Here is a 27197-nt window from a genome sequence, read left to right as displayed (position 1 = left end):
CTCCTTCCACGATTTAGCTGTTGTGGACAATGCTGCTATGAACATTGGGGTGCATGTGACCCTTCTCTTCACTACGTCTGTATCTTGGGATTCTTTCATACCCAACCACGTGGTCCTGGGTGTTTGATGTTAATGTGGGTGTTGCTGCTGTCAACTAAGGCTGAATGGCCACACCCTGCAAACACCATTCCCTTCACAACAAGCCAGCAGAGAGGGCAGTTGCTATGTCCATATAGACCAGACAAGTAACTTATTTCGTAGGACATTGTAAGTCTGTAGCATTGCTTCCAAGTGCCGACTTTGATCCAAATAGATTTCGTTTATAAGCATCTTATTTAAAAACAAAAAACCTTGTTAACTAAATGAAACTTAAGTGACAGAATTTAAAGTGTACTTTGTGAGGGTTTGTGTGAACAAGGAAGAAATACCAGAGAGTGGAGGGGTGCGTGTGTGGTTGTGTGCGTAAGAGAGAATATACATAAAACCATTAGTGGCATTTAGTACCTTCACAGTGTTGTGCAACGATTGTTGCTGTGCAGTCACAGAACATCTGTATTACCGCAGAGGAAACCCAGTCCCCGTGATGTAGTGTGAGCAGGCCTTGTGATTTTTCGCCCCGCAGGTCTTCAGCCAGTCCTGCTGCTTGCTGGTGCGTCTGGTGCCCATGCTCTCCAGGTACTCAGACCTCGTTCTCTTCTTCCTGACCATGTCTTTGGCGACTCACCGTAGCACTGCAAAGCTGCTGTCTGTGCTTGCCCAGGTCTTCACAGAGCTCGCCCAGGAGGTAAGGACTGTTCATGGGGAGCACACTCTGGCAGCCAGTACCAAATACTCCAGACCCATTAGTGTGGGGTTTGCCAGGCATTTTTTGGGACTTTCACAAATAGCAGGAGGTGATTTGCTCTCCCTGTGGATTTCTCAGGGCATTGTCCAACACCCTTTCGCTATGCCTGTTTCCACTAAGGTCTTGGAACCTGCCAAGTCCCCCACTGATGGACTCCCTAGACTCCAGAGGCTGTCCTGAGCCTGTCTCCTCCTTTGTAAAATGAGATCTGCCTACACTCCTTAGCATTTTTGTAAGAACTACTTTTAATTGAATATATACTTTGTTTTGTTTTGATTTTCTTAGTATTCTAAGATTTTCTCCAGATCTAAGTATAATACAGGTGAGAGTCACTTGGGGAAGATAGGAATTTACAAACTGAAGATGGGGTCTAGCCTTCTTGTAAATAGTCAAGAGTTCTTAGTTCTGATTAGAGGATAAACATTTGTATTTGTTGAGTAATAAATGAACGAGTCCAATTTGCTCCCTCTATCCAATGGGCACTGAGCCAGTGTCATATCCCATCACTCCTTGGAAGATACTCTGTGTGCAAAAGACAGTGGCAGGATAATGTATGGTGAGGGTGCCCTGAGATTTGGGTTAGCCGTATTTGTCCACTTGCGCTCTTGCTCTTGTCTGACAGGCTCTAGAATGACTTTGGCCTGTGCTTTGAGGTGGGGTGTGGGGGTTGTGATATAAGCAAAGTGTTCGGAGCCCTTTGGCTGTTCCAGATGTAGCTACTGTAGTGGTGTCCCCTCCTCCTATATCATTGTATTCTGCCCATACCTAAACCTATTTTAGGGGCCCTTGGGTGGCTCAGCCGGTTAAGCATCTGCCTTTGGCTCAGGTCTTGATCCCAGGGTCCTGGGATCAGGTCCCGCATTGGGCTCCTTGCTTCGTGGGGAGTCTGCTTCTCTCTCTCCTCCCCCACCCCTGCTCGTGATCTCTCACCCTCTCTCTCAAATAAATAAATAAAACTTTAAAAATAAATTTTAAAAAAAAAACCTATTTTAAAACCATGTAGCTCAATGGGAAAATTAGGTAAGTTAACCAAGACATATTTTTGCATCAACATTCTAAGAAGACCTGTCATATCCAAATTGTATTCATATCCTTTCTGAGTAGTCCTGAAGGAAATTGAGAGTAGGTTACGCTCAGTGCTAAGGTGATAGATCTAGGTTGAAATTACAACATGTAATCCACAGAAAGCTGTTTCTGTGTAACTAAGTTACAATCAGTGACTGGTTTGGGATCTTAATTCTTTGTTAGTTGGCAGCTGATTTTTTTAGTACTTTTTCATACTGAGATTGACAAATAACGACAGCTTGTCTGATAAAATTTCTAATTGAGAACCACTATTTTCTTCTACTTGTTTTTCTGTTCATTTTTGTCCCACATGCTAGTAGTTGATTTTCCTTTTCAAACTATTTTCTAACACAAAACACTGTTTTCTTAACCCTTCATGTGTGTTTCTTTGTCTGATCTTGTTCTTGACCCCATGCTGGCCAGGTGCCTTGGCAGAAAATGCCAGATGCGGCACATACTCCAGGAGTAACGGTTTTACCTCAGAGTTGCGGGGAGGCATTTTTTTTTTTATTTAAAATTAACATTTTACTTGTGCATCACACCAAATTTTCTTCAGCTTTTGAAGTAAAAAGGAACTCTCCCGCTGTGGCATCTGCTTCAAGTTGCTGTACCTCCAGGGCTACAAGTGTTCTCTCCCTCCTCTTTCTTCTCAGGCTTACTAATTTGAGAAGTAAATAAAGAAGGACAAAATCCCTTTGGGATATAGACACTGAGAGGTTCTACCCTTGCTCAGTGACTTGCTCCTAAATACTATCCTAGTATAATTCATTCAGGTTTTTGTCTTTCCAAATGAAATTACTACACACCAGAGGGCCTCGACAAAGTCAAAACCTGACATGTTCAATCTGATGTCAAGCTTTGAACCTGCATAGTAACTGTTATCAGCAAGGAGGAAAAGAATGTCAAAGATCTGCTGGATATGTTTCTATCAGATTGAAAATACTGAGCTAGAGAAAAGCTGAAACAATTATTTTCCTGTCTTTTATTGCTTTAGTACCTAATTGTTCGCTCTTTTATTTTTAAGGGATTTTGCCTGCCCAAAGAATTCATGGAAGATTCAGCAGGAGAGGGAGCAACTGAGTTCCATGACTATGAGGGAGGTGGAATTGGGGAAGGTGAGGGCGTGAAAGATGTGAGTGACCAGATAGAACATGAAGACCAGGTATGTTTTCACATGCCCAAAGTATGCACACAGTGTACAGAAACTCACTCCCTTTTCCCTTTCTTTTCAATATTAAGTTTTACACACAAATGTTTTTTACTGGGTTAATGGTTTTCAAACTGTGATCCACGGAGCCCTAAGAATACTAAAGCTTTAGGGAGTAGGTATAAATAAAAAGCTAAAGGACTACAGAAAGGAACTTTGCAGCTCAGTCATTAGTTATGGCTATAATTTGAGAGGGAAATGATTTAAAACATTTTTATTTTAAATCGGGAGGTCTTTGCTGATGATTTTTCTAGAGTAATTTTGGTAGTGGCTCATTTAAGGATAAAAAAATTTGACTATTTTAACTAACAAGTGCATTAAATGCCAGTGTTTACTATTGAGAACTTTTATTGTATGTTTATAAGACCTGTTGAAAAATTTTAATCTATAACCTCTTTTGGTTGGAATCAAGAATGTTTTTGGAATAGATGCTTTGGGCTAAGATTGTTGTGTTGCTTTTTTAAATGCCTGTCTCATTTGGGAGGTTTTTTTTTTTTCATACTATTATTAGTCATTTAGATTTATCAACTGTGACTTGAAAAAATTAGAGATAATGGCATTTCTTTTTAGCACCTATATTCTAAGTCTAAAGCAGACCATAAACTTTTATTTAAGCTACTGTGATAGCTAAATAAAGGAGCAAACCAATTCAGACTTCTTCTCATCCTCTGAGGGGAAAACTGGAAAGAAAAGCCAAAAGAGTGATGCTAGTGTTGATGTGGTAGAGCTCTGTTTAATACACATACATTTCAAAATTTGGCTTTTCTGTATTTCTCAAATTTAACTTCATCAACAGTACTTTTCTCGTGGAAAAAAATTAAAGCAAAAAAGTTGCAAACTTAATAGAAAAGTGCAATCCAAAGCAAAAAACATTAAGTGGGATAAAAGCTATCAGAACAATTTGGTAGTATCTCATAAATTTTAATTGTGTATATTCTTTGACCTAGGAATTCCATGTTTTCTGATAGAAATGCTAATAAGGGTCAAAGAGAAATAGGTGTATGAAGGAGTGTTTTTTGTACGAGGATGTTCCCTGTAGCGTTACTTGTAATGGTGAAAATTGTGAAAGGATCCAAATATTTATCAGGAGGAAATTCTTTAAATTATGATACCATCTCTGCAGAACAGTGCTATAAGTTAGACAGAATGAGATAGATTTATGTGTATCAACATGGAAATATATCTATGGGACATTTTTTAATTTTAAAAAAGAAAAGCAGGGCTGCCTGGCTGGCTCAGTCAGTAGAGCATACAACTCTTGATCTTGGGGTCATGAGTTTGAGCCCCACATTGCCTGTAGAGATTACTTTAAAAAAAAACTTAAAGAAAAGAAAAGCAGATTGCAAAAACAGTTTGTAAAACAATGAGGCTTTTTTGTTTAAAAAGATGCTGGGAGACAGGTATTGCTACAGATGTCCTAGATATATTCATGAATAAAACGATGGACCAGAATGTCACTGATACTAATTTCTTTGGGAGTTTTGGAGGATGGTGTTGCTGTGGGAAACTTACTCTTTCTGTTTTGCTTAGAATTCTTTTAAAAAGCACTTTTCAAATCCAACCATAATAAGAGAACAATCATGAATTTTCTGCCCCAGATATTACCTAGAGTATATAGGAATATATAGTTTAAGGAAAAGTGAACAGAATTACATTCAGTTACTATCTATGAGAGACCAAAGTGATAAAAATATTAAAACCGTGGACAATATAATAAGATTGAATTTTTTATCCTTCTTTTTCTTAAGAATTCATATTCTTTTTTAAAAGAATGCATATTCTTTTAAATATGGATTTTTAAAAACAATTTACATGAAGAAACCTTCAACAAAATTCTATATTCTCTAATCCCAATGCAGTAAAACTGGAAATTACAGACGTATTAAAGCAAACCAGAAATTATTGTGTGTGGTTATCCCTGTTGGTTCTCCTTTCTTCTCTCCCCAGAGATAACTTTATACCATTAATGTTGGCATTTAAATATTTATATTCTATTTAGAGTTGAATAAACATTAGCAAAGTTACAATGTTTATTTTTTCTATAATGCTTTTTGATATAGGCAGAAGATACATTTCAGAAAGGTCAAGAAAAGGATAAAGAGGATCCTGACTCAAAATCAGACATTAAAGGCGAGGATAATGCCATTGAGATGTCAGAAGACTTTGATGGGAAAATGCATGATGGAGAACTTGAAGAACAAGGTTTGCGATTATCTTCACTTCATTCTTGTTTTTAAAAAATATTTTATCTAGGAAATTACATGTTCCTAATAAGGAGCCTACTATCATTTTTTGGGGCAAGTTTATTACTCTGCATAACTGTAAATGAAAACATCAGCATATGCATGTTTCATCACTATCTCCACAGAGGCAGAAGTCTGTAGTCAGTTCTGGAAATTCTTCTGAGTAAACTGAGACACTGACTGGTACTTTGGCTGCCTCCTGTGCTAGATGCAGTGAGTTCCTCTTCAGGGAAGCCTGAAAGAGCAAGGAGAGATATCCCTAATAGAGCTTGACTCTCAGCTCAAAAGTAAATTGGTCAGGGTAGTTTCTTTAAAAAAAACTTATAAAAGTAGTAGACATTTGTTATAGGTGATTTGGAACAAGAGTGCAGGAGTGAAATAGATAGCCGTTAGGCTTACCACCCAAATCACTGAATAAATTTTAGTTTATTTTTTCCCGTATATTGCATGCATACACACACACACACACACACACACACACACACACACACACATACACCATACATAGTTTCATAGTCTGCTTTTTTTTTTTCCTTTTTTTTTTAAGGTAGGGGGAGGGGCAGAGAGAGAGGGAGAGAGAGAATCTTAAGCAAGCTGCATGCCCAGCGCATAACCTGATACGGGGCTTGATCTCACAGCCCTCAGATATGACCTCAGCTGAAATCAAGAGTTAACTGGACGCTTAACTGACTGAGCCATCCATGCGCCACTGTAGTATGCTTTTTTTCATTTAACATATGAACATTCCCCTTTCATTACAAATTGTTTGAGAATGTGATTTCTTATGGCATATCATTACCTGTCGCATTTGTTCCATGATTCATTTATTGCCCTAAATTTCTGTCCAGAGCCTAGTTTGAGATATCGTGTCTTATTGTAAGCGAAGATCTTGCAGAAACGAAAGTTGACTTTAGAGTAGAAAAGTACACACTTGACTAAGCAGCATAAGAATATAACCTTTGGCACAGTAGACCTTGAGCAAAAACAATGGGAAGAAAATTCTGATTGAGTTAGACACATGATGTTAGATGTTGGATAAAATAGAAATGTATAGTATGTTGGAGATGGGGAGGAAAACCTTGGAAATCCTATAGTTTAACTCTTTCATTTCACAGATGAGAAACCAAAACCCAGTGAAGTTGCTGAGTCTCCTAATGAATATTCCCCCCGGCACCAGAAGTAGACACCCTGACAGCTATTCCCCCACTCTTCTGTTTGTTAATGTCACACATTACAGACTTCTTTTTTTCCTTCAAATAGTTTGTAAAACACAGTAGGACTACTTCAGCAGATCTAAAGACAGGTCTGCCTGTACAGTGTTTTGTAAACACAAGCAATAAATCTCAGGTGGGGCACTTGCCAGGTAGGGGGTCCATGCCTCTTCTGCACGCATGACCAGTCAGTTTGGGGATTTGCCTCACTAAACTCAATGCCTTCCCTTTCAGAAGAGGATGATGGGAAATCGGACAGTGAGGGCAGAGACCTGGATAAACAGATGGGCGATCTGAATGGTGAGGAAGCTGACAAACTAGATGAGAGGCTTTGGGGTGATGACGACGAGGAGGAAGATGAGGAGGAAGAAGACAGTAAAACTGAAGAGACAGGACCAGGAATGGATGAGGTAATTAAAAGATTCCCCCCATCCTATTGTCCCCGGGTTGAGAGGAGGCATTCTTCCCACCAGCTACCACTCCCTGTCCTTTACTGCTCTTCCTTTTCTGTCTTTGTTTTTCTTCTTTTTTTCTTTCATACCTCTTTTTTTCTGTTTTTCCTCTTTGATCTGTCTTACTTGATTGTATTCAGAGCCAGAAGAATGGTCTAATCTGGGCCATCCCATGTGTTATGTAGGAGGGAAGTTAAGACTCCGTGCAAATGCTCTGATTCTGCTGTTGACCGTGAACTTCTCCAGCTCCCTGCTTAGGAGAAGTCCAGGGCTGGGTGGGATTCCGCAGCAGCAGCAGTGTGACCCACCCCACTGTTCATGCACTTGCTCTTACTGCTGCCTTCTGGGCCAAGCCAGACTGCTCTTTCCAAGTCATGAAGGACACCCTGTCTGCTGGATATGCCTGTGGGATTGACCCAACAGGCAGAAATTCTACATGCCTAAGAGCTATTTTAGGTAGAATCAACCTATGTGAAAGCAGTTTCTTAGATTGAGAGTAATGATTTTGTGTTTTTTCTTCCTTTGGCTTTTAGGAAGATTGTGGACTTGTTGCCAAAGATGACAACTTGGATGCTGGGAAGTCAAACAGAGATAAAAACCAAGATAAGAAGGAAGAAAAGGAAGAAGCAGAAGTTGCTGATGATGGACAAGGCCAGGACAAAATTAATGAACAAATAGATGAGGTGATGAGGATTTGAAACCCATCCACCCCTGATTCCAGGCCAGGGCTGTTACACTACACAGCTCCTGGGGAGTCTCAAGACAATTTTTTCCTATTCATCGATTGTTTTCCCATTGCCTCATAAAAGAACATGTAACAAAGTCTCTCAACAGGACATAAAATATCAGATACTTTGGTTACGAGTGAGGTGGTCTTCATGCTTTTTGGGCTCATGTTGAAGTTTGGAAGCTTAATTCTGTGATTCTTTTCCATGTATCTCCTCATAAACTTTAGTTTCCTTTTTGAAATTAAGTTACACAGTACCTTTTATCAAGGTGGAGAGCCTGCACAGAAAATGAAGTTTGAAATTCCAGCATGAAAATTCTGGAAGCATTAGTAAAATCCTAAAGTGTGGGGGAAATTTTAGAGAAAGAGACTTTGTATTCCTTTAGCGTAACTACTTAGAGCTAATTATATGCAAATGCTACTTTTTAAAAAAGTTTTCTTTTTTCCTGTTCTCTTCATTGTCCAAAGAGAGAATATGATGAGAATGAGGTAGACCCTTACCATGGCAATCAGGAGAAGCTGCCAGAACCTGAGGCCTTGGACCTTCCGGACGACTTGAATCTAGACAGTGAAGACAAGAACGGTAGTGAGGACACAGACCATGAAGAAGGAGGTGTGTCTTTCAGAACCTAAAGAGACCAGTTGGAATTCACTGAAAATGAGCAGTAACCAATTTCTTCATGCTATACCATGACCAGGTCATAAATCATGTCCAGTCAGCTCAATTCCAGTTTGAGAAAATTGTTTGCTTTGTCTCTGTAGTGTTTCTCACGTGAGAAACCTTAAAGCATAAGCTTTAAGTAAACCAGCAGGTGAACAGTACCTGGGTGGTGCTTCATTCCACAAAGCTGCATTTCCCCACAGCCATCTTGATGCCGCATCTCATGGATTGATGTGAACACTGCAGTCTGGGTATATGTAGGCCTCTGCTGGAGCCTAGTTTCAGCTTTCTTAGGGAAATGATTGTTTCAGTTATTGATTGCTACACTTATGTTGTGTGCTTAGTTTGAAATATGAAGTCATTGTTGGGAATGAAATTGAATAATCCGGAGAAGTCACGTGGCACCTGACAATAATCTGTCACCCGCTGTTCAGTTTGAGTGACTTCCCTAGGGAGAGCTATCTGGTATTGGCAGCATTGTAGAGAAAATGCCCCTATTAATAGAAGGTCCCCAGGCATGGTGGGTAACCAGACAGATAGGAGCTAGCCTCGCTCTGCTTCATAATGAATCAGTTACATATTTAGATAAGCTATTTAAAAAAACTTTTTAAAACACCATATTGGACAAAATTAGCAAGTTACAAAGAAGGTACGTACCATTTACATAAAAGTTGAATATAATACCATATATATTATTAATAGGTACATCAAGTGTAGGAAAACTTAGGAATAAAACACTGCTTCAGGTTATGGTGACCTCTGAGGAAGTAGGAAGGGCAAAGGCATCCAGAATCCATATGGTTGTACCCAGAACCATTTATTTCTTAATAACAAGTGACTGGAGTTTCATATAAATATGGCAAAATATTTACATCTGTTCAATCTAGGAGGTGAGTATATGGTTCTTGTAATTTTAAAATGCATTTTCATGCTTGAAGTATTTAGTAACTTGGATTTGTGAACTTGCTGTTTAACTGGAATAATTTGGTTGAAGATTTGATAGAGGCTTTCCTCATCTAAGAACAAGTCTTCACTCTCTGACTCTCTAGCTTACTTTTTTTTTTTCATTTTCATTTTCATATAGCTTTATTAAGAAAGCTAAAAGAAAATCTCCCAATGTCTGTGAAGGCCAGACTTCTTACATTAAATTCTAGCTGAATTTTGGGGCACCTGAGTGGCTCAGTTGGTTAAGAGTCCAACTCTTGATCTCAGCTCGGTCTTGATCTTAGGGTTGTGAGTTCAGGCCCCATATTGGGCTCCACGCAAGGTGTGGAGCCGACTTAGAAAAAAAAATTCTAGCTGACTTAGCATTGTATAGGTTGCTTCTGAGGCCATTTCACTATCATATAATTTTGAAATCTGTTATAAACCTTAAATTCAACAAGTAAGCAAGCATAAAATTGAAAATTAAAATCCATTGAGGGTGTAATAGCTATTTACTCTAGAAAAACACCCAAGCTCACTTTAAACTATTGTGTATATAAACGAAGAAGCAATTATTTTAAAGAATTATTTGTTAACAAATTAACTATGATTTCTGATGTGTCCAGGGTATAGGAATGTCCTTTTATTTTTTTTTTTAAAGGATTTTTATGTATTTGAGAGAGTGAGGGAACACAAGAAGGGGGGAGGGTTAGAGGGAGAGGGAGAAGCAGACTACCCACTGACCTGGGAGCCTGACGTGGGGCTCGATCCTGGGACTCCAGGATCATGACCTGAGCCGAAGCAGATGCTTAACTGACTAAACCATTCAGGCGCCCTTAGGAATGTTCTTTTAATAAATAAAACTTTTCCAAATAGGATTGTTTCCATTGAGTATATGTTGTATTTTCTGTGTATGATAAAGAAGAATGTCTATCAGTTATTCCCAAGGATGATATCATTTCCTATCTTTGGTCTAAAATATTCCTATTGGTGTGCTGGCTTTTAGGATTTTTTAGTGGATTACTTAGAATTTTATAGTGAAATGCACTATCCAGACAATTGTGTGTAACATATACATACAATTTAGAGCAGGGATGGGCAAATTTGTACTGTAAAGGGTCCGATAATAAATATCTCATAATTTATAGGCCATAAGCTGTGACAGGGGTTGCAAAAACTCCATTCTGCTTTTGCAGTAGTATGAAAGCAGCCATAGGCAATACAGGATGGCTGTGCTAAACACATAGGTAAGCAAATAGACGTGGCTGTATTCCAGTAAAACTTTATTTACAGAGGCACACCAGTCAGATTTGGCGCTGGGGGTGTGGTTTGCCAATTCCTCATTTGAGACTAATAACAAAACTTGTGTAACTCGATCCCATGTTAAATCACATTGAATTCTGTGTTTCTACTTTTGTCGTATCTATCTAGAAGAAAATCCTTTGGAAATTAAAGAAAAGCCAATGGATACTGAGGAAGCAGGTCGTGAAGCTGAGGAAATAAAGGAAGAGATCGAGGCTGACCACAGTGAAGGTCAGAGTCAACATGAAGCTGAGGAAGGCTCCAGTGAAGAGGAGAAGGGGGAGGGGGAGGAAGAGATGGACACAGGAGCTGATGACCAAGACAAAGATACTGCTGAACATCCTGAAGAAAACTCCGACGATGAGTGGCAGTCTCTGGAGGACAAGGACAAGGAAGCCAGTGAGGACAGTGCAGAAAATGGCGTTCCTGTTGACCAAGGTCTCCAGCCCCAGGTAGTGTGGAGTGTCTGGCTTGTCTCAAGTTAAAAATAATAGTGAGAAGGAGAGGTTACTTTATTCTGATCGGAATCTTTTAGTATACTTGTCTGTCACCAGGTGGCGCTGCTGAGCAGCATTAAGTTTCTGTTTAAGACCCTTCGGCCTGATACCCGCCCTGCAGACTCCCCATGATGAGGAGTAGGGCACCTGCTGTTGCAGGACTCAGCCCCCCACCCCCTGCCCACTGTACTGCCTCATATTCTTTCCCCAGAGCATTTTAATGTGATGGTTTTGCTTACCCTGCAGAAGCAGGAAGAAGAAGAAGGCGGGGAGAACTCTGACCCAGAGGAGCAGGTGCCAGAGGCCACGGAGAGGAAAGAGCACGCCTCCTGCGGGCAAACTGGGGTGGAGAGTGTGCAGAGCGCACAGGCTGTGGAGCTGGCTGGGACCGCGCCTGAGAAGGAGCAGGGGAAGGAGGTGATAGGCCCTCACTGCCTCTGTCAGCTGCCTCTAGGAGGGTCTCTTTTCGCTGGGTGAAATCACCATCTATTTAGCAGTAGTTGGTGTATGTGTGATGTTGTTCTGTTGACATGTAAAAAGATCATCTTCCATTCTTTGAGAAAATGATCAGATACCTACTTTTACGTGCCTCTCAGAACAAACCCTAGGGTATTGGCTACATGTTGTATTTAAGTATTGTGCTTCAAGAGAAGAAGCTGTTAGGCTGGTAGTTCTTCATGGGAGAATCAGGTTCATGTTAGTTTTTAGAAAGCTCCCAAGTGAAGATAGGTTGAATTTAGACTTTAGAGCCAGAACTATGCTTCTAATAGTGGTTCCCTTTTCCTTGCTGTCAACAGGCTCTAAGGGGGTTTTCTGTTTGTTTTTTTAAGAGAGAAGGAGAGAGACAGAGAGCGTGTGTGAGCATTGGTTGAGGGACAGAGGAAGAGAGAGAATCTTAAGCAGGCTCCAGCTCCTAGCACAGAACCCAACCCAGGGCTTGATCTCAGAACCCTGAGATCATGACCTGAGCCATAATCAAGAGTTGATGCTTAAGTGACTGAGCCACCCAGGTGCCCCTCTAAAGGTTTTAATTTAAAAAGGAAAGCACTTCGTTCCTTGAGTCAGAGTGATGTGTTCTGTATATGACCACAGTTCAGGCCACCGGCATGCTGAGGAAAGAGCACTGAAAGTCAGGGGACCTCCTACTTACAGTGGTGACTCTGGACAGCTCCTTAAGCCTCTTTGAGCCCAGTTTTCCCACAGTAATAATACCTGCTTACCCTTCTTGTACCCCCACCACATTTATTGAGCACCCATTAGGTAGTGCTAAGCATTTTCATTACTTCAGGTCTTCATAAGAGTCCTCTAAGACAGCTGATTATTATTATTACTTTCTCCATTTTATATTTGAGTTAAATAAGCCGCAGTAAAGTGAAAATGACAGTCGCGAGGGTATACAGGTGGTTGATGGCAGAGCCTGGTTTCTGGTTGAGGCCTGTCCTGCCTCAAGTAAGCTATTCCAGTCCTGGAAACAGGGAACTAATCAGCCTTACACAGCAGAGTCACTCAAGAAGGTAACATCTGGATCTAGACGCTCTTGTGATTGGCCACAGTCCAGGCCTCAGTCATGGGCGAGTTCCGGAGCAGGGAGGCAGGTGTATTGTGTGACTCGGAGAGGAGAACAGTAGAGAAGCTGCGCACAGTACAGCGCAGTAGCCAGGTGCTCGTACAGCGTCTTCCTCCCTCATTCTCTTGTGGCTTGGATTTCATAGGAACACGGGAGTGGAGCTGCGGACGCAAACCAGGCAGAAGGCCACGAATCCAGCTTCATCGCCCGGTTGGCTTCCCAGAAACAGACCAGGAAAAACACACAGGTCTCTATCCCTTTTCAGCTGAACTTAGGTGCAGGCTGCGTGGGAAAAGATGCCCTAAGTGTACTGGTTTAAAAACAGCCACACTCCCAGGCTTTGCTCTCTCACCAGACATGATGGCGGCCACGGCAAGCAGATCAGGACCTTGGGCTTCTTCCCTGTGGGGATTGTGCGTGCGTGGGCACACACACACACACACACCCCCTCCTACCTATTCCTGTTACGTAGCCTAAGAGCCAGGTGTTGGCTGCTGTTGCCCAGTACTAGCCAGTCTTTTTTCCACTGTCCTTATTCTTTTGTGTTTTAAAATCAGGTTTTTAAAAAAGATTTTATTTATTTATTTAGAAATGATTTTATTTATTTGAGAGAGAGAGCATGAGAGGGGTGAGAGTCAGAGGGAGACACAGACTCCCCACTGAGCAGGGAGCCCAATGCAGGGCTCAAACCCAGGACTCCAGGATCATGAACCCAGCTGAAGGCAGTCACCTAACCAACTGAGCCACCCAGATGCCCCCTTTTATTTATTTATTTATTTATTTATTTATTTATTTATTTATTTATTTATTGAGAGCACAGTGTGAATGGGGGGAGGGGCAGAAGGAGAGCGAATTCCAAGTGGACTCTATGCCCAGTGGTTGGGCTCTATCTCATGACCCGTGAGATCGTGACCTGAGCCAAAATCAAGTCAGATGCTCAACCGACCAAGCCACCCGGCATCCCTAAAAATTGGGGATTTTTTTGAACAGGGTATAATTCATGAACATGAAACGAAGTTCATATATAAAAAGCAATCCCCTAAAAAGCTTCCATCTTATTCCTGTCCTCAAGCCACGCAAGAGAAGATTGGTGCTACCAGTTTTTTCTAGTTTTACACATATTTTTGCATAGGTAACTTAGGTATGGATATATGTTTCTTCCTTGTCTTTATTTCAGATATAAAGTGTGTCATACAGATCCTTCTGTATTTGTTTATAGAGATCTGCCCACTCTTTTTAACAGCTGCATTGAATCCCATTTTTCTGTGGTTGTACCTCATTTAGTTAACCTGCCCCCTGTGGATGGACATTAGTTGTTTTGCCATCACAGACAAAGCTCTAATGAATTTCCACCTATTTCCCACAGAGTTTTAAGAGGAAACCTGGGCAGGCCGACAACGAACGCTCCGTGGGTGACCACAATGAGCATGTGCACAAGCGGCTGAGGACTGTGGATGTGGAGAGCCAGGCCGAACAGGGGCCAGCCCAGCCCCCGGCCCGGGTGGAGGATGCAGATGCGTTTGAGCACGTTAAAGAAGGCAGTGGCCCCTACGATGCACAGACGTACGGTACGCTTCCGGGAAGGCTTCGCCTTCGCTCACTGAGCCCTCGGCGAGAGTTTAAGCTGTATGACTGTGTGCCTGGCAGATAAACAAATTCATCTTAGGGATGGGTAATGGCTTTTATGGAACGATTTTCCCTCTAATAAGAATTATGCAGGAATGCAGTTTGGTTTTGGTATAAAAAGGTATCTGTGGCCAAGTGCAAATGTTCAGGGTTTCGGGGTATGGTGTAAGTCTTTTACATATCCTTGATAACAGTTTGCCACATCCAAACCTGGTGCTAATCTCGGGGTTTCTGAGTACCGGACGTTCCTTCATAGTCACTGTGAGGCCACTCCCTGCAATGGCAAGAGCTGGGAACTAGAAATGTTCTCAAGTGAAAAGAGAAAATCTCCACATAAGAAGGGAGTGGTCAGTCATTACTCAGTCTCTCCTTCTGGTTCTCTTGGTGACTTTTTAATGTTTTATTCCTACCGTGTAAACTAGTGTTGATCATATTTATCTATGAGCATAGTTTCAGAACCGATTGCTCTACCATGAATTACTTTTCTTCCTGTCTTCACCTTTTAGAAAAATAAAACAGTAGTAATAATTGCTACCATGACTTGAGCTCTTACTTTTTACCAAATACTATTCTGAGTCTTTGCTGAATGATCATGAAATTTTTCCAGTAGTCTTAATGAGCTACGGTATTTCCATTTTATAGATGAACATACTGAGGCCAGACAAGTTTAAGAACTTGTCCAAGGGGCGCCTGGGTGGCGCAGTTGTTAAGCGTCTGCCTTTGGCTCAGGGCATGATCCCGGCGTTTCGGGATCGAGCCCCATATCAGGCTCCTCTGCTAGGAGCCTGCTTCTTCCTCTCCCACTCCCCCTGCTTGTGTTCCCTCTCTCGCTGGCTGTCTCTGTCTAATAAATAAATAAATAAATCTTTAAAAAAAAACAAAAAAAAGAACTTGTCCAAGATCACAGAGCTCTTCCTCAACACTGATTTTTCTGTGTCCTGTGTTATAGTCTTAATGATTACAGTTTCACTCATAAGTTACACTCATAACTTGGTAATTTGGTAACCCTATTTTTGTGGTAGAGAACAGGCAGTTACATCAGTAGGTCAGTAGGGCATCCAAGGCATGGAGAAGGCAAGCACTGTGTTCATGCCACATAGCTGGTCAGCAGAGAACCAGCATGACTAAAATCTTAGAAGCTAAAAATGACAAACTCTGCCCACTCTTGATTACTTTGTTCTGCAAAGACCTAGTTTCTCTATGTGTTTGTGTGCTTTATTGGCAGATGTGGCCAGCAAGGAGCAGCAACAGTCTGCAAAAGATTCCAGCAGGGATCAAGAAGAGGAGATAGAGGATACCTTCGCGGACGTGGAGGAGGAGGAGCTCCGAGCAGCAGACGTGGAACAGCTGAAGCCAGAGGTCGTCACGTCGGGGACCACAGCGAGCCCTGGTGCGTCCTACAGTGAACAGATCCCTCCTAAACTCTCTGACTTGGAGAAGTCACTTCTCATGTAGTGTGATCTGATCTGATTTGTTCTTTCTCCATCCTAACCCATGGTGTAGGTGTTCATTTAACTACGATAATTGTTCTATATTTCACATGAGAGTCAAAAGGTGGAGAAGTGGTGTTGCAGCCACTATCCTTCAAGGAGACCTCAGAAACCTGAGATTCAGGCAAAATGCCATCGGTAGTCTTTAAATATGTAGAAAACAAAATAGTATACTTACTTCAGTTATGACCAGAAGATACAGTCTTGATTATTAGAGAAGGGTTTTCAATTATGTGAAAATACAGAATATTAGCATAAAATGCAGTAAAATATTTAAAGAAATACAATGGAGAAAATGTATGTGAAATAGTAACCGAACTTCTTACATGTAGTTCCATTTCAGAGTTGACGAATTGCATTTACTAGGCAATTTATTAAAAAAAGAAAGAAAAAAGACATGCATTTAACAAATTAAAAAAATAACTTTATCAGCAATGGAATAAATGCAAATTCAAAACAACTTGCCCAATTCAAAAGCCTTTTTTTTCTGCTTTCTTCTTGTCCTCTTGGGTTTTAGAACTGTCGACTGCCCAGTCATTATATGACAGTGGGAATGGCATAGCTCTGATGAAAATTCAAAATCCAGACTTTGCCTCTTCCTCACGTTATAGGTTGAGGGAAATTATTCATATTTTCTTTGCCTCAGTTTCCTCATGTATAGAATGGAACTATGACCTTATTTTAGTTTTTATTTTTATCAAAGTTCTATATGCACGTAGTTTAAAGAATCACACAGTTCTACTAGGCTTATCAGGGTAAATGGGAGTCTCCCTTTTCCCTTCTTTGCAGAACAGCTGCCTTCAACATCATGGTGGGGAGGAGGGGAGGTTAGGGGAGTCAGAATTGGCAGTGACTGACCCAAAGGGAAGGAACATGTGGAGCCCATATGTGGAAATTTGGTGGGGAGTGAAGGAGTGAGGTTTGAGTAGTTGTTAGGATAGACAAGCAATCGTGAAGGCTCTGTCTCTGTGTAATTTTATGGTAAGTAAAACTGTCCTTGTGTGCATATAGGCCTTGATGAGATGGAGGTGGAGACCCAAGCTGTTAAAACAGAAGACCAAGATCCCAGGACCAACCTGTCCCACGAGGAGACAGAGAAGGAGAAACCAGAGAGAAGCCGAGATTCAACCATTCACACAGCCCATCAGTTCCTCATGGACACAGTTTTCCAGGTATGAAAATTTTCACAAATTACTGCTTTAATAAGTTAATAAAATGTAATTATAGACTGCTTTTAAATTTTTGTCAGTAGAACTTCATAAAACATCTAGTTGTTTGGGGGGTATCTGATCCTTATCAAAGTTTTTAGGAAAACTATTGGTATGACCAGTTTTCTCTAAACAGATAACACTGTTCCCAGCAGTTCATTCCAGGGTCCTAGTGGCTGGTCTGTCCTGACATGACCATGATGGTGGGTCTGGTCCTCTAGCCTCAGGCTCTCAGATTTACTCTGCTCATGTCCAGCATCCTTGAGAAGCCTATACTGACAATTCAGTTTATGCTGATGAAATAGCAAAAAAATCTTTGGCTTAATACCTGCATTTTAGGAAGAGCAGATTTAACAGAATTTTCCTTAATCATTTGACTTAACAGCAGTCCCGATTAATCAAAGAACATTTTGATAGTAATACCTTTGTGGGTTTTTTGTTTTTATTCTGCTGGATGGATTTCTTCTAAATGCTAAAATTTCCGTTATCTTGTCTCTACAAAATGGGAAGCAGAAGAAGACTGGTTGTCTGGCATCTTCTTATGGTGCCATTGAATTGCTTAAGCTTTGTCTCAGGGGTACGTATTTGTAGTTCATACCGCTCGGAAGAAGGCAGCCAGTGATGATGAGTTGGTGATTTCAACCTAGGCTGTCTCTTACTGTGGCTTTTTCTTCTTAGCCCTTTTTAAAAGACATCGGTGAGCTAAGACAAGAGCTGGAGAGACAGTTGGAAATGTGGCAGCCACATGAATCTGGAAACCCAGAAGAAGTAAGTCACTGGTCTTTTCATGAGATAATCTTGTTTTTTTGTTTGTTTAGGGTTTTTTGTTTTTAAAGATACAGCAAGCTTAACAGGTTCTTAGCACCAGTTACCTTGTACAAGGGACAAGTCTATCCATTGCTTTCTGCCTGCTTTGCCAATCTGTAGCGTAGTTAACACAGAAAAGCTGATGTATTTATTTCCTTTAATTTCTGTATAATAGATACAACAGATAGGACAGTGGTTGAAAAATGGGGCAAAATGTATCATCCTCAGAGTAGGCCACCTGGAATAATCCTGGCTGACTTAACGTGGCAGCATAGATTAACTGGAAGCTCCATTTTTAATTAGGACTTTCATTAGGACTTTGCATCCTGAATTTACTGTATGTGTACATGTTTGTATTTTGTGTCTGCTGTCACCATTCCTACTACAGACCTGTATGAGGGCTCTGCCATAGTTGGAGCTTGGTGTCTAGGACATAGCACACTGTTGAGAGATTTGCTCTTGTCACTTTTGCGTTTGGAAACACGACCCTAGGAGCCCACAGTTACGTGGCTGGATCTGCTGGCCCCATCATTACCCATCCACGGTTCCCCACCCACACAAAGTGCCTTTGTAGGCGGTGAGAATCAAATGTTGATTTGGTCATGAATTCCATTTTTTTCTGCCTCGTTCGTTCTTTCTCATTTGGAACTGAGTGTTGTGGTTTCGGTAGAAGGGGAGACATTGTTAAGGACGTGAACTAGCTGGCAGCTTGCTAAGAGAAGCTCTCAAGCTAGCTTCCTTTGACGAAGTTCGTGCAGGTTGTTTCCTGCCTCTGCTTCCTGCCTCATCTTGGCGTAATGACTTCGGCTGGCTCTGACGTTCTCTGGTAACTTCCACGTTGTTGTCACAGGAGAAGGCTGCAGCTGAGATGTGGCAGAGTTACCTGGCCTTAACCGCGCCTCTTTCACAACAGTTGTGTGAGCAGCTCCGTCTCATATTAGAGCCTACCCAGGCAGCCAAGCTGAAGTAAGTCTTCTCCGTTGGACTCACTCACAGTGCCCTGAAAAGATGGTGGTGTCAGCTTTCCTATGGAGCTCAGCCGCTAACCACTTCAAGTGCTGGCTTGTGGTGGCCATTTGTGCTGCATAGGCACCAGGATGGTATTCGTACCCTTCTTCATGTTATCTGTAAACACTGAAGTGTCTTTGAAGTTCGGTATGAATGCAGTTCCTTTGATTCGTTACCATCTGATGGGAAAATTGGCTGGGCCTTTGGATGGGTGTGTGGGCCTGCTGCATGTGTCACTCGCCTAGGTCTTTCCAAAGATTTCTCCGAACTCACAGTTTCGGAACAGAAAAGAGTCCAAGACTAATCAGAGCACACCTGTTTTTCTAATTTTTAAAATGTGTCTTAGCTTTCCTGGAAGGACCTAATTATTATGGCCACATACATATCCAGTTTTTCTGGCTGTCCTCAGTTCACAATTGACGGTGACCCTTGAGTGTGCAGCGTACTGGTTATTATTGGTTATAAGGTGTTACAGCATGATTTTGTTTTTAAAGAAATTACCAGAGGATGAGCAGTTGCTAACTAATCTTGGCCCCATTTGGGTAAATTTCATAGAGGAGACTATCGCACTGGGAAGCGGCTGAACATGCGGAAGGTCATTCCATACGTTGCTAGTCAGTTTCGGAAAGACAAGATTTGGCTTCGAAGGACCAAGCCCAGTAAACGCCAGTATCAGATTTGTTTGGCCATCGATGACTCTTCTAGCATGGTGGACAACCATACCAAACAGGTACAGAAGCACAGAGCCAGTCTGATGAGTGACTGACACCAAGCCATGCTCCGTGGCCGCCGAGAAGTTTTAAATACGTTTTGGCAAAAGCACTTTGAAATACCAATTCCTGTTGTGAGAATGTGATACTATGTTTGAGAAGACCTAAAATTTTTCAAAGAAGTCAAAAGGGCAGTTTTAGGATATCTCAAATAATTTGGTCCCTTACGGCTGGAGGCCTTTTAAGTTGTTTTGCATTTTGGCGGTTGCTGTGCTCCTGTCTGGCTGCAGAAGGGTAACTTTGACAGTGTTTATTTTCCACAAAATGCAATGTACTGTTCAACTAGTTTTTTATGACCTTGTACAACATACTATCTGAATATCATTGATTTGTAAAGGGTTCAGTGTCCATCTCTTTAAGTCTGAAATTATCTGGAGTTAGTGCACTGTTAGTATCCACGAGGCTTAGGAGCCTCGTAGGCCACGACCGTGACGGCCACTGAAGAGTGACGGTTTTTGCGGCGATGCCATTACCTAGTGTGAACCAGCGAGCCACCTAAATCTCTGCATGAGCTCTGCTGGAAAAAGTCCGAGTGTGACGTCTGAACCCAGGAGCAGCTCTAAGCTCCTCACTTTTTACCTCATGATGTTGACCAATTTAGTTACTTCTTATGTGTCAGTTTCATCTTCTGAAAAACGAGAATTCTAACAGTACCTCATACAGGGTCGTGAAAGTTAAACGAGCGTATGCTCAGTTTAATGCCTAGCGCTTGGTGCGTGTTCAGCAGATGTTAGGTGCTACAAGTATCATCATCTTTTTAATGAAATTTTGAAACTCTAAAACTATGCTGTCATTTATGTATGGGTTAAAATAAATTGGTTTTTAAAATCTTCTACCCATAAAAGATTACTTTTTATGTAGTGCCCCCACCACCCTGGGGAAAAATTCTAAAAACTTTATGGACCAGGGGCGCCTGCGTGGCTCAGTCGTTAAGCGTCTGCCTTCGGCTCAGGGCGTGATCCCAGAGTCCTGGGATCGAGCCCCATGTCAGGCTCCTCCGCTGGGAGCCTGCTTCTTCCTCTCCTACTCTCCCTGCTTGTGTTCCCTCTCTCACTGGCTGTCTCTCTGTCAAATAAATAAATAAAATCTTTAAAAAAAAAACAAAAAAGCAACTTTATGGACCAAATCTCATAGGATCACTTTTTATTAGATGATGTCTAGAGTAGACCTTCACTACTAGTGTAATGGATTCTGCGTTTCGAGATTTGTGTATTAACCAGGGTCTAGGGCCACCGTGGTCTCTGGGTGGATTGTGAATAGCCATGTCGATGTTCCCTGTGGGCCATGCAAAAATAACCTTTTCTGTGGGATTCTTGGTATAAAAAAGGTTGAGAGGCACTGATCTAGAGAATATTCTGATCCCTTAATTTCCTATTTCATAGCTGGCATTTGAATCTTTGGCTGTGATCGGAAATGCTCTAGCCCTCCTGGAAGCGGGTCAGATTGCTGTGTGCAGGTAAGGTTGCCTTTTAATCCCAGTGGGAAAATCCGCCTCCTTTTATTACGTTGATCACACAAAAAAATAACTTCCATTGTATTTGGTTTTTCTCTCTCTAGTTTTGGAGAGTCTGTAAAGTTGTTACATCCATTCCATGAACAGTTCAGTGATTCCTCAGGGTCCCAGATTCTGCGACTCTGCAAATTCCAACAAAAGAAAACCAAGATTGCTCAGGTATGCTGACAACATCAATGTCCTCTGCACCATCATTTTTTTCTTTTTTTAAAGATTTTATTTATTTATTTGACACAGAGAGAGAGGGAACACAAGCAGGGGGAGTGGGAGAGGAAGAAGCAGGCTCCCAGCAGAGGAGCCTGATGTGGGGCTCGATCCCAGGACTCCAGGATCACACCCTGAGCTGAAGGCAGATGCTTAATGACAGCCACCCAGGCACCCCTGCACCATCATTCTTAAGCAAGTGTGGGAGAGACATAATTTTTATTTTTTAATTAAAACAAATTTTTTAAAAATTTTATTCATTTATTCGAGAGAGAGAGAGCACAAGTTGGGGGAAGGGACAGAAGTGGAGGGAGAAGCAGACTCCCTGCTGAGCAGGGAGTCCGAGGTGGGGCTCAATCCCAGGAGCCGAAGGCAGACACTTAACCGACCGAGCCACCAGGCGCCCCGGAGACATTATTTTTAGCACTCTGTCTTCCGCAGTATGGTTTTAGGACAGGTAAAATTTCCAATGGAGGATAGTTCTAAACTTCAGCCTGTGCACCACTGGGGTAGAAACTTCCTTGGCACCCGTTAGCAAACAGGGGGTGACTTCTTTTTTTTAGTTCCTCAAAGACTGACGTTATGTCACTAGTTTTTCTGGCTCCCTAGTTTTTGAGAGATTTGGAACTTCTGAAGAAATAAACCATCTTCCCATTAATTAGGCCAATTTCTCTCTCCCGTTTAATTTAGCCTAGAGAAGAAATGATGTAAAATAAAGCCAATGACTTGCTCAGGATGACATAAGTTCACATCACAGCATAAGATGATAATTCTGTCCTCTTTGTGTCTGCCCTGATATATCGTGCTTTATGTTGCACTAGACATTTTATGCTTTCTTGCCTTTTTCTGCTCAGTTGTTTTCTTCTGAAAGAAGACAGCTGTTTTGTTCATTTGGAGGCATTACTGATGTCTTATCTTTACCCCCAGGGGAAGTATTTCTTTTCCTCTAGGGTGTGTTACAGAACACTCGTGGTGTGTATGACAGAGACGCAGGCCTGTGCTGGAGAGTGCCAGCACTCAAGGATAGATGCCAACAGTGCAAGGATCACCCGTGCCTCGTAAAGGCAGCAGGAAAGGCCCGTGTCATTGCCTCTAGATCTGAGAAGGTTACTTGATCATCACTTAAGAGTCAGGAGTAATTTCAGTCTCTGGGACAATGGGAAGAGACTTTCAGTAGTTTAATAACGGCCTGTCTCTGGTTCTGGTTTAGTTTCTCGAGTCCGTAGCCCGCATGTTTGCAGCTGCCCAGCAGCCCTCACAGAACGCCAGTCCAGGTGAGCTGCGGTTTTTTGTCTTTATCAACACGATACCTTTCTGTGGCGTGCATTCACAAGCTGCTTGCTTCATCCCACGGTACTTGTGACCATCTTTTAGAATGTATGCTCTCTAGGAAAAGATAAGCAGGAGCTGGAGAGGTGTGAAGCATTCATGTAATTTTGTACTCAGCCATTTATCCATTCAGAAATTTGTATTGAACCCATACCCATCAGGCTTACAACCAATGGAGGAATAGATACGAATTAATTACAGTTGATCCTTGAACAAGGTGGTTGGGGGGGGGGCGGTTAGGAGCACCAACCCCTTGCACAGTTGAAAATCCATATATAACTTTTGACCCCTCAACACCTTAGCTACTAATAGCCTACTGTTGACCGGAAGCCTTTACTGGTACCAAACAGAGTTAATTAGCAATTGTGCATATTATATGTATTTTATACTGTATTTTTACAATACAGTAAGCTAGAAAAAAATGTCAAGGAAATCACAGGGAAGAGAAAATATGTACGCAGTACTATATGATATCTGCATATAAGTGGACCTGCCCACAGAGTACAGAACCGTGTTAGTCAAGGGTCAACTGTACTTTGGTCTGAACTGGTATACTTAGTAGAGTTCAGAGTTGTGAAGGAGGAGCAAGGTGTATGGAATTTAGTATAAAGAACATTCTATAATATTTTAATGGCAGAGGGAAGCAGAGGAGGACATAATTCAGAAACCAGCTAATCCAACGATGATTGATTTAGGGCTTGAAACACACCAGTTCTTCTTTCAGCTGTCTCTGAAATCTCTCAGTCGTGATTATATCATGGAGAACCTTCTTGTTTGAAGCAAGTCTTTAACGCCTCTCCACATTTGCTTAACTTCCTGAACAGAGAAAGACTGCCTGCCCTCAAGCACTATAGTCTTTTCACTGGAAACATTAATTTTTTTTTATGAAAAGTTAAAACTTTTTTAACACTTTTATTCATGATTTATTTTCATGGCCCCCTCCACTTAAGTTTTCATTTAAATGGGTCAAGGAGAGAAAGATACACAAATTAGTTAAGAAATTTGGAAGACCCAGTTCCAGGTTTCTGATTGGGCACTTTCTTCTGACGGCCTACTCAGTACTGCCCTTTTTTTCTTGAGGGGGTGCAAGAGGCAGAGGCAGAGGGAGAGAGTCTTAAGCAGGCTCCACATCCAGCACAGACCCCGAGATGATGACCTGAGCTGAAATCAAGAGTTGGATGCTTAATTGAGCCACCCAGGCGCCCAGTACTGCCATTTTTATACTTCACAGCTATAAATAATGTTTGAATTCTCATATGTTGCGATACAATGAAATTGATCTAATGTGACAGGGAAATTGTTTTATTGACAGAAGCTTCATAGGCCCTTGTGCAGCCTTATGTCCGACTGGGGCATCTGAAGTAATAGACTTAGATGTCCTTTTTGCTTATGTCCAGAATTCATCAGTTTCAGACATCTGTTTGGTTAATAGTACAGAGAATGCCTACACGAATTTGTCTTTAAGTAGGTTTGCGTTGTTAAAAGTGCGATTTTCATTTTGTTCCTTTCTCCTGCTATGTGTTCTATAGAAACAGCACAGCTCCTCCTGGTGGTCTCTGATGGACGTGGCCTTTTCCTTGAGGGGAAAGACAGAGTCCTGGCGGCAGTCCGGGCTGCCCGAAATGCTAACATCTTTGTCATTTTTGTTGTATTGGACAATCCCAGTTCCCGGGTGAGTGATTACTACAAGTTGCCTTATCTGGGGATAAAGTGGGGATTCCCTTCAACCTTTTCTATCTGAAATATGGCCTAGGTCAAAGCATCCTAACTCCTAATGTCCTGTCAGACACTGTTCTAGACACTTTAGTTTTGTTTTGTTTTTTTTAAAGATTTTATTTATTCGACAGAGATAGAGACAGCCAGCGAGAGAGGGAACACAAGCAGGGGGAGTGGGAGAGGAAGAAGCAGGCTCATAGCGGAAGAGCCTGATGTGGGGCTCGATCCCATAACGCCGGGATCACGCCCTGAGCTGAAGGCAGACGCTTAACCGCTGTGCCACCCAGGCACCCCTGACACTTTAGTTTTTTGTGAGTAACCCAGAGACGTGTAGAGATCATTATTCCCACTTTACAGTGAGGGACAGAAACACAGGTTATAGGTAATGAGTGGGAAAGCCAGAATTCAGGCAGATTCCAGAGACCATCCTCCTAACCACTTGCTGTGCCAACCCCTACTCTTGTGGGCTATCCTTTCCCTCTGCACTGTGTCCTTGCAGGCACTGCAGCCTTGATACTGGGCCTTGTCCACTGGAAACCGCAGACCAGCTCATTCCAGTTCCTCGCATCCCAGCAGTGCCCTACGCAGGTGCTCGGACAGAAATCTGCCTCCTCAATAAGAGCTCTGAATATTGTTCCTTAGTAATAAAAGCTACTTTTATATGTAGGAGTTCGATGTAGGAGACCTAAGATTGTTAGTGAAAGAGATCGGGGAGGAGCTAGCCGAGGATACTCGTTTCGTTTTTCTTGTTATTTGAAAATGTTTTCTGTTGACAGGATTCTATCTTGGACATTAAAGTACCAATATTTAAAGGACCGGGAGAGATGCCCGAAATCCGATCCTACATGGAAGAGTTCCCATTCCCATTCTATATCATTCTTCGCGATGTGAATGCGCTCCCCGAGACGCTCAGCGATGCCCTGAGGCAGTGGTTTGAGTTGGTGGCAGCCTCCGACCACCCCTAGGGAAGGAACACCGGCTAAAGTGAGGCTCTAAACCGCGGTCAGACTGCGGGGCCTCTGGCCAGGTGCTCCCTCTCCGGACAAGTGCTTCTGAACTCGCAGCTCTAAAATGTTTTTCTCTTTGGGGAATTCTTATAAATCCAATCTAATAGCTACAGAAAGTGTGTATTACAACGTACATTTTCTTTTACAGCGTGCTTTCAGAGCTAGACAAAGCCTGGGGCTGCCGGCCTTGCCTGGCCGAGCGGTCACAAACCCAGGGCAGGGAGCGAACAGCAGGAGCAGATGGCCGGTCCCGGAAGGCCCAGCCTAACAGGAGGCCTGGGCCCAGCCGCTTTTCCCCCTCGCGGAAGCCCTGGACCCCTACCTGGAGAAGCTGCTGGGAGAATAGGACTGTCCCAGTCCCAAAGGACTAAAGGCAGCTACCCTTTCGCCCCCGCTCTAAGGCGCCACCTTGCCAAGTGTGCATCTGTATGCTAGCAAGAGACTGAGACAGCAGCCGCTTTCTAGAGTCCTGCGCGTGTGTGTTCTCATTACGATTCGTGTGACGGGAACTGCCTTCTCTTTGAGGTTAGGAAGGTTGGGGTATATGTGTTCTTATAAAGCAGCCAGACATCATGGGAGCCCAGGTATTCAGAAGAATGACCCTTGGATGGTATAAAACGAAGTGGCTTTCCTGTGTCGTCCTTCACATTTGCCGCTTCGGGAGACTATGCAATGATGGAAAGCTGATTTTCCCTGTGGTTTTTTCATTCTCTCCATGCCACGGTCCCTGGTGTTCTATTTATTTCTTTAGTTTATTTTTCTTAACAGTTAGGGGGAAGAATCATTCCTCCACTGCTTTTAAGCTGGACTGAGCCAGGCCCCTTCTGGAAAAGAATGCTGTCTTTAGAAAAACTAAGCAGCTACTCCCCCCCCCCCCCAGTCAAAAATACATCAGTGGTTTTCAGATGATTTTTACTTGGCCAGAAAGCACTGCTTGAATACTTGAAATTGTGTGCTGTGTTCTATTTAAGTTGTCAGAATGTTCTTTTGTAGACAACATGCCATGATGTAATTGTCTATCTCCACATCTGTTTTCAGGTTACACTGTGAAGTTTGCCACTCTTTTGAGGTGGTCATCAAAACACAGATTGCTTGTTGTTTAACCAAGTGTCCTAAAGCATGTACCTGAGGTTATATCATTTTTTATCCTAAAAAGCTATGCAGCCTATATTCTGAAGATTATTAAATATATACCACTGTTGATATAATTTGTGACCATTCTTACTGGAACACGGCAGGTGTAAAAGGTATGCCGGGGAACGATCTTGTCTGCTCCATCAGTTGGCTGTCCCTGGCTTCCGCCGTGCTGCCCAGGCCTACACCAGTTCAGTGGCTCACTGCGGTAAGGGTTCTCATTGGTGTCTCACGTCCGCGGTGGGTGAGCTGCAGCACGCTGGGCTGGCGGCAGAGGAGAGAGAAGTTCGTGAAAAACAGTGGCTTGTAAAGATTTTGATCTAGGTGACGTCGTTTGTTCCACTCACAATTCATTGGCCATGGCCCTCTGATGGGTCGGGTAGGGAAAGACAGCAACATTCTGACGAGGATGTGGTCTTTCGTATCTGCCTTTGAAATTGTACCATGTAAGCTGGAGCGTCCCAGCTGGTACCCAGGAGTCCCTTTTTCAGCTTGTGCTGTGATGAAGGGTTGGGAAGCATGGAAGCAGTCCCAGGAGACCTAGGAGGGACTGTGCTAGGGGTGGGGTAAGAAGCAGGACACCCCTGAGTCACGGAGGGCGTTATTGAGAGTAGGCTTGCTCTCCCTCGGAGCTCGAACTCTAGAGCTTTCTCGTCTTCAAACACCAATCTTGTCCAGTCTTTTA

The 27197-nt window shown here is 42.4% G+C and overlaps 1 protein-coding gene across 1 annotated transcript in view; it reads left to right on the top strand.

Annotated features, from left to right (window-relative positions):
* Positions 1–26578, top strand: part of MDN1 (midasin AAA ATPase 1) — a 165075-nt gene extending 138497 nt beyond the window's left edge. Inside the window, exons 83-102 of the mRNA XM_008687583.2 lie at positions 623–784; positions 2934–3071; positions 5177–5318; positions 6805–6980; positions 7556–7705; positions 8218–8362; positions 10766–11088; positions 11380–11550; positions 12846–12947; positions 14067–14268; positions 15552–15716; positions 16828–16988; positions 17703–17792; positions 18682–18797; positions 19395–19569; positions 20992–21065; positions 21167–21281; positions 22537–22600; positions 24185–24327; positions 25148–26578. Of these exons, the coding sequence (XP_008685805.2) occupies positions 623–784; positions 2934–3071; positions 5177–5318; positions 6805–6980; positions 7556–7705; positions 8218–8362; positions 10766–11088; positions 11380–11550; positions 12846–12947; positions 14067–14268; positions 15552–15716; positions 16828–16988; positions 17703–17792; positions 18682–18797; positions 19395–19569; positions 20992–21065; positions 21167–21281; positions 22537–22600; positions 24185–24327; positions 25148–25336 (3003 nt within the window). The 3' untranslated portion in view covers positions 25337–26578. The remainder of the gene's footprint in view (positions 1–622; positions 785–2933; positions 3072–5176; positions 5319–6804; positions 6981–7555; positions 7706–8217; positions 8363–10765; positions 11089–11379; positions 11551–12845; positions 12948–14066; positions 14269–15551; positions 15717–16827; positions 16989–17702; positions 17793–18681; positions 18798–19394; positions 19570–20991; positions 21066–21166; positions 21282–22536; positions 22601–24184; positions 24328–25147) is intronic.
* The last annotated feature ends 619 nt before the right edge of the window (positions 26579–27197 follow it).

This window comes from Ursus maritimus, unplaced genomic scaffold (genome assembly GCF_017311325.1).
Source record: "Ursus maritimus isolate PB19 unplaced genomic scaffold, ASM1731132v1 scaffold_13, whole genome shotgun sequence".
Taxonomy (NCBI): domain Eukaryota; kingdom Metazoa; phylum Chordata; class Mammalia; order Carnivora; family Ursidae; genus Ursus; species Ursus maritimus.
Note: the sequence above shows the minus strand (reverse complement) of the source record. Positions and strands in the feature narration are given on the sequence as shown.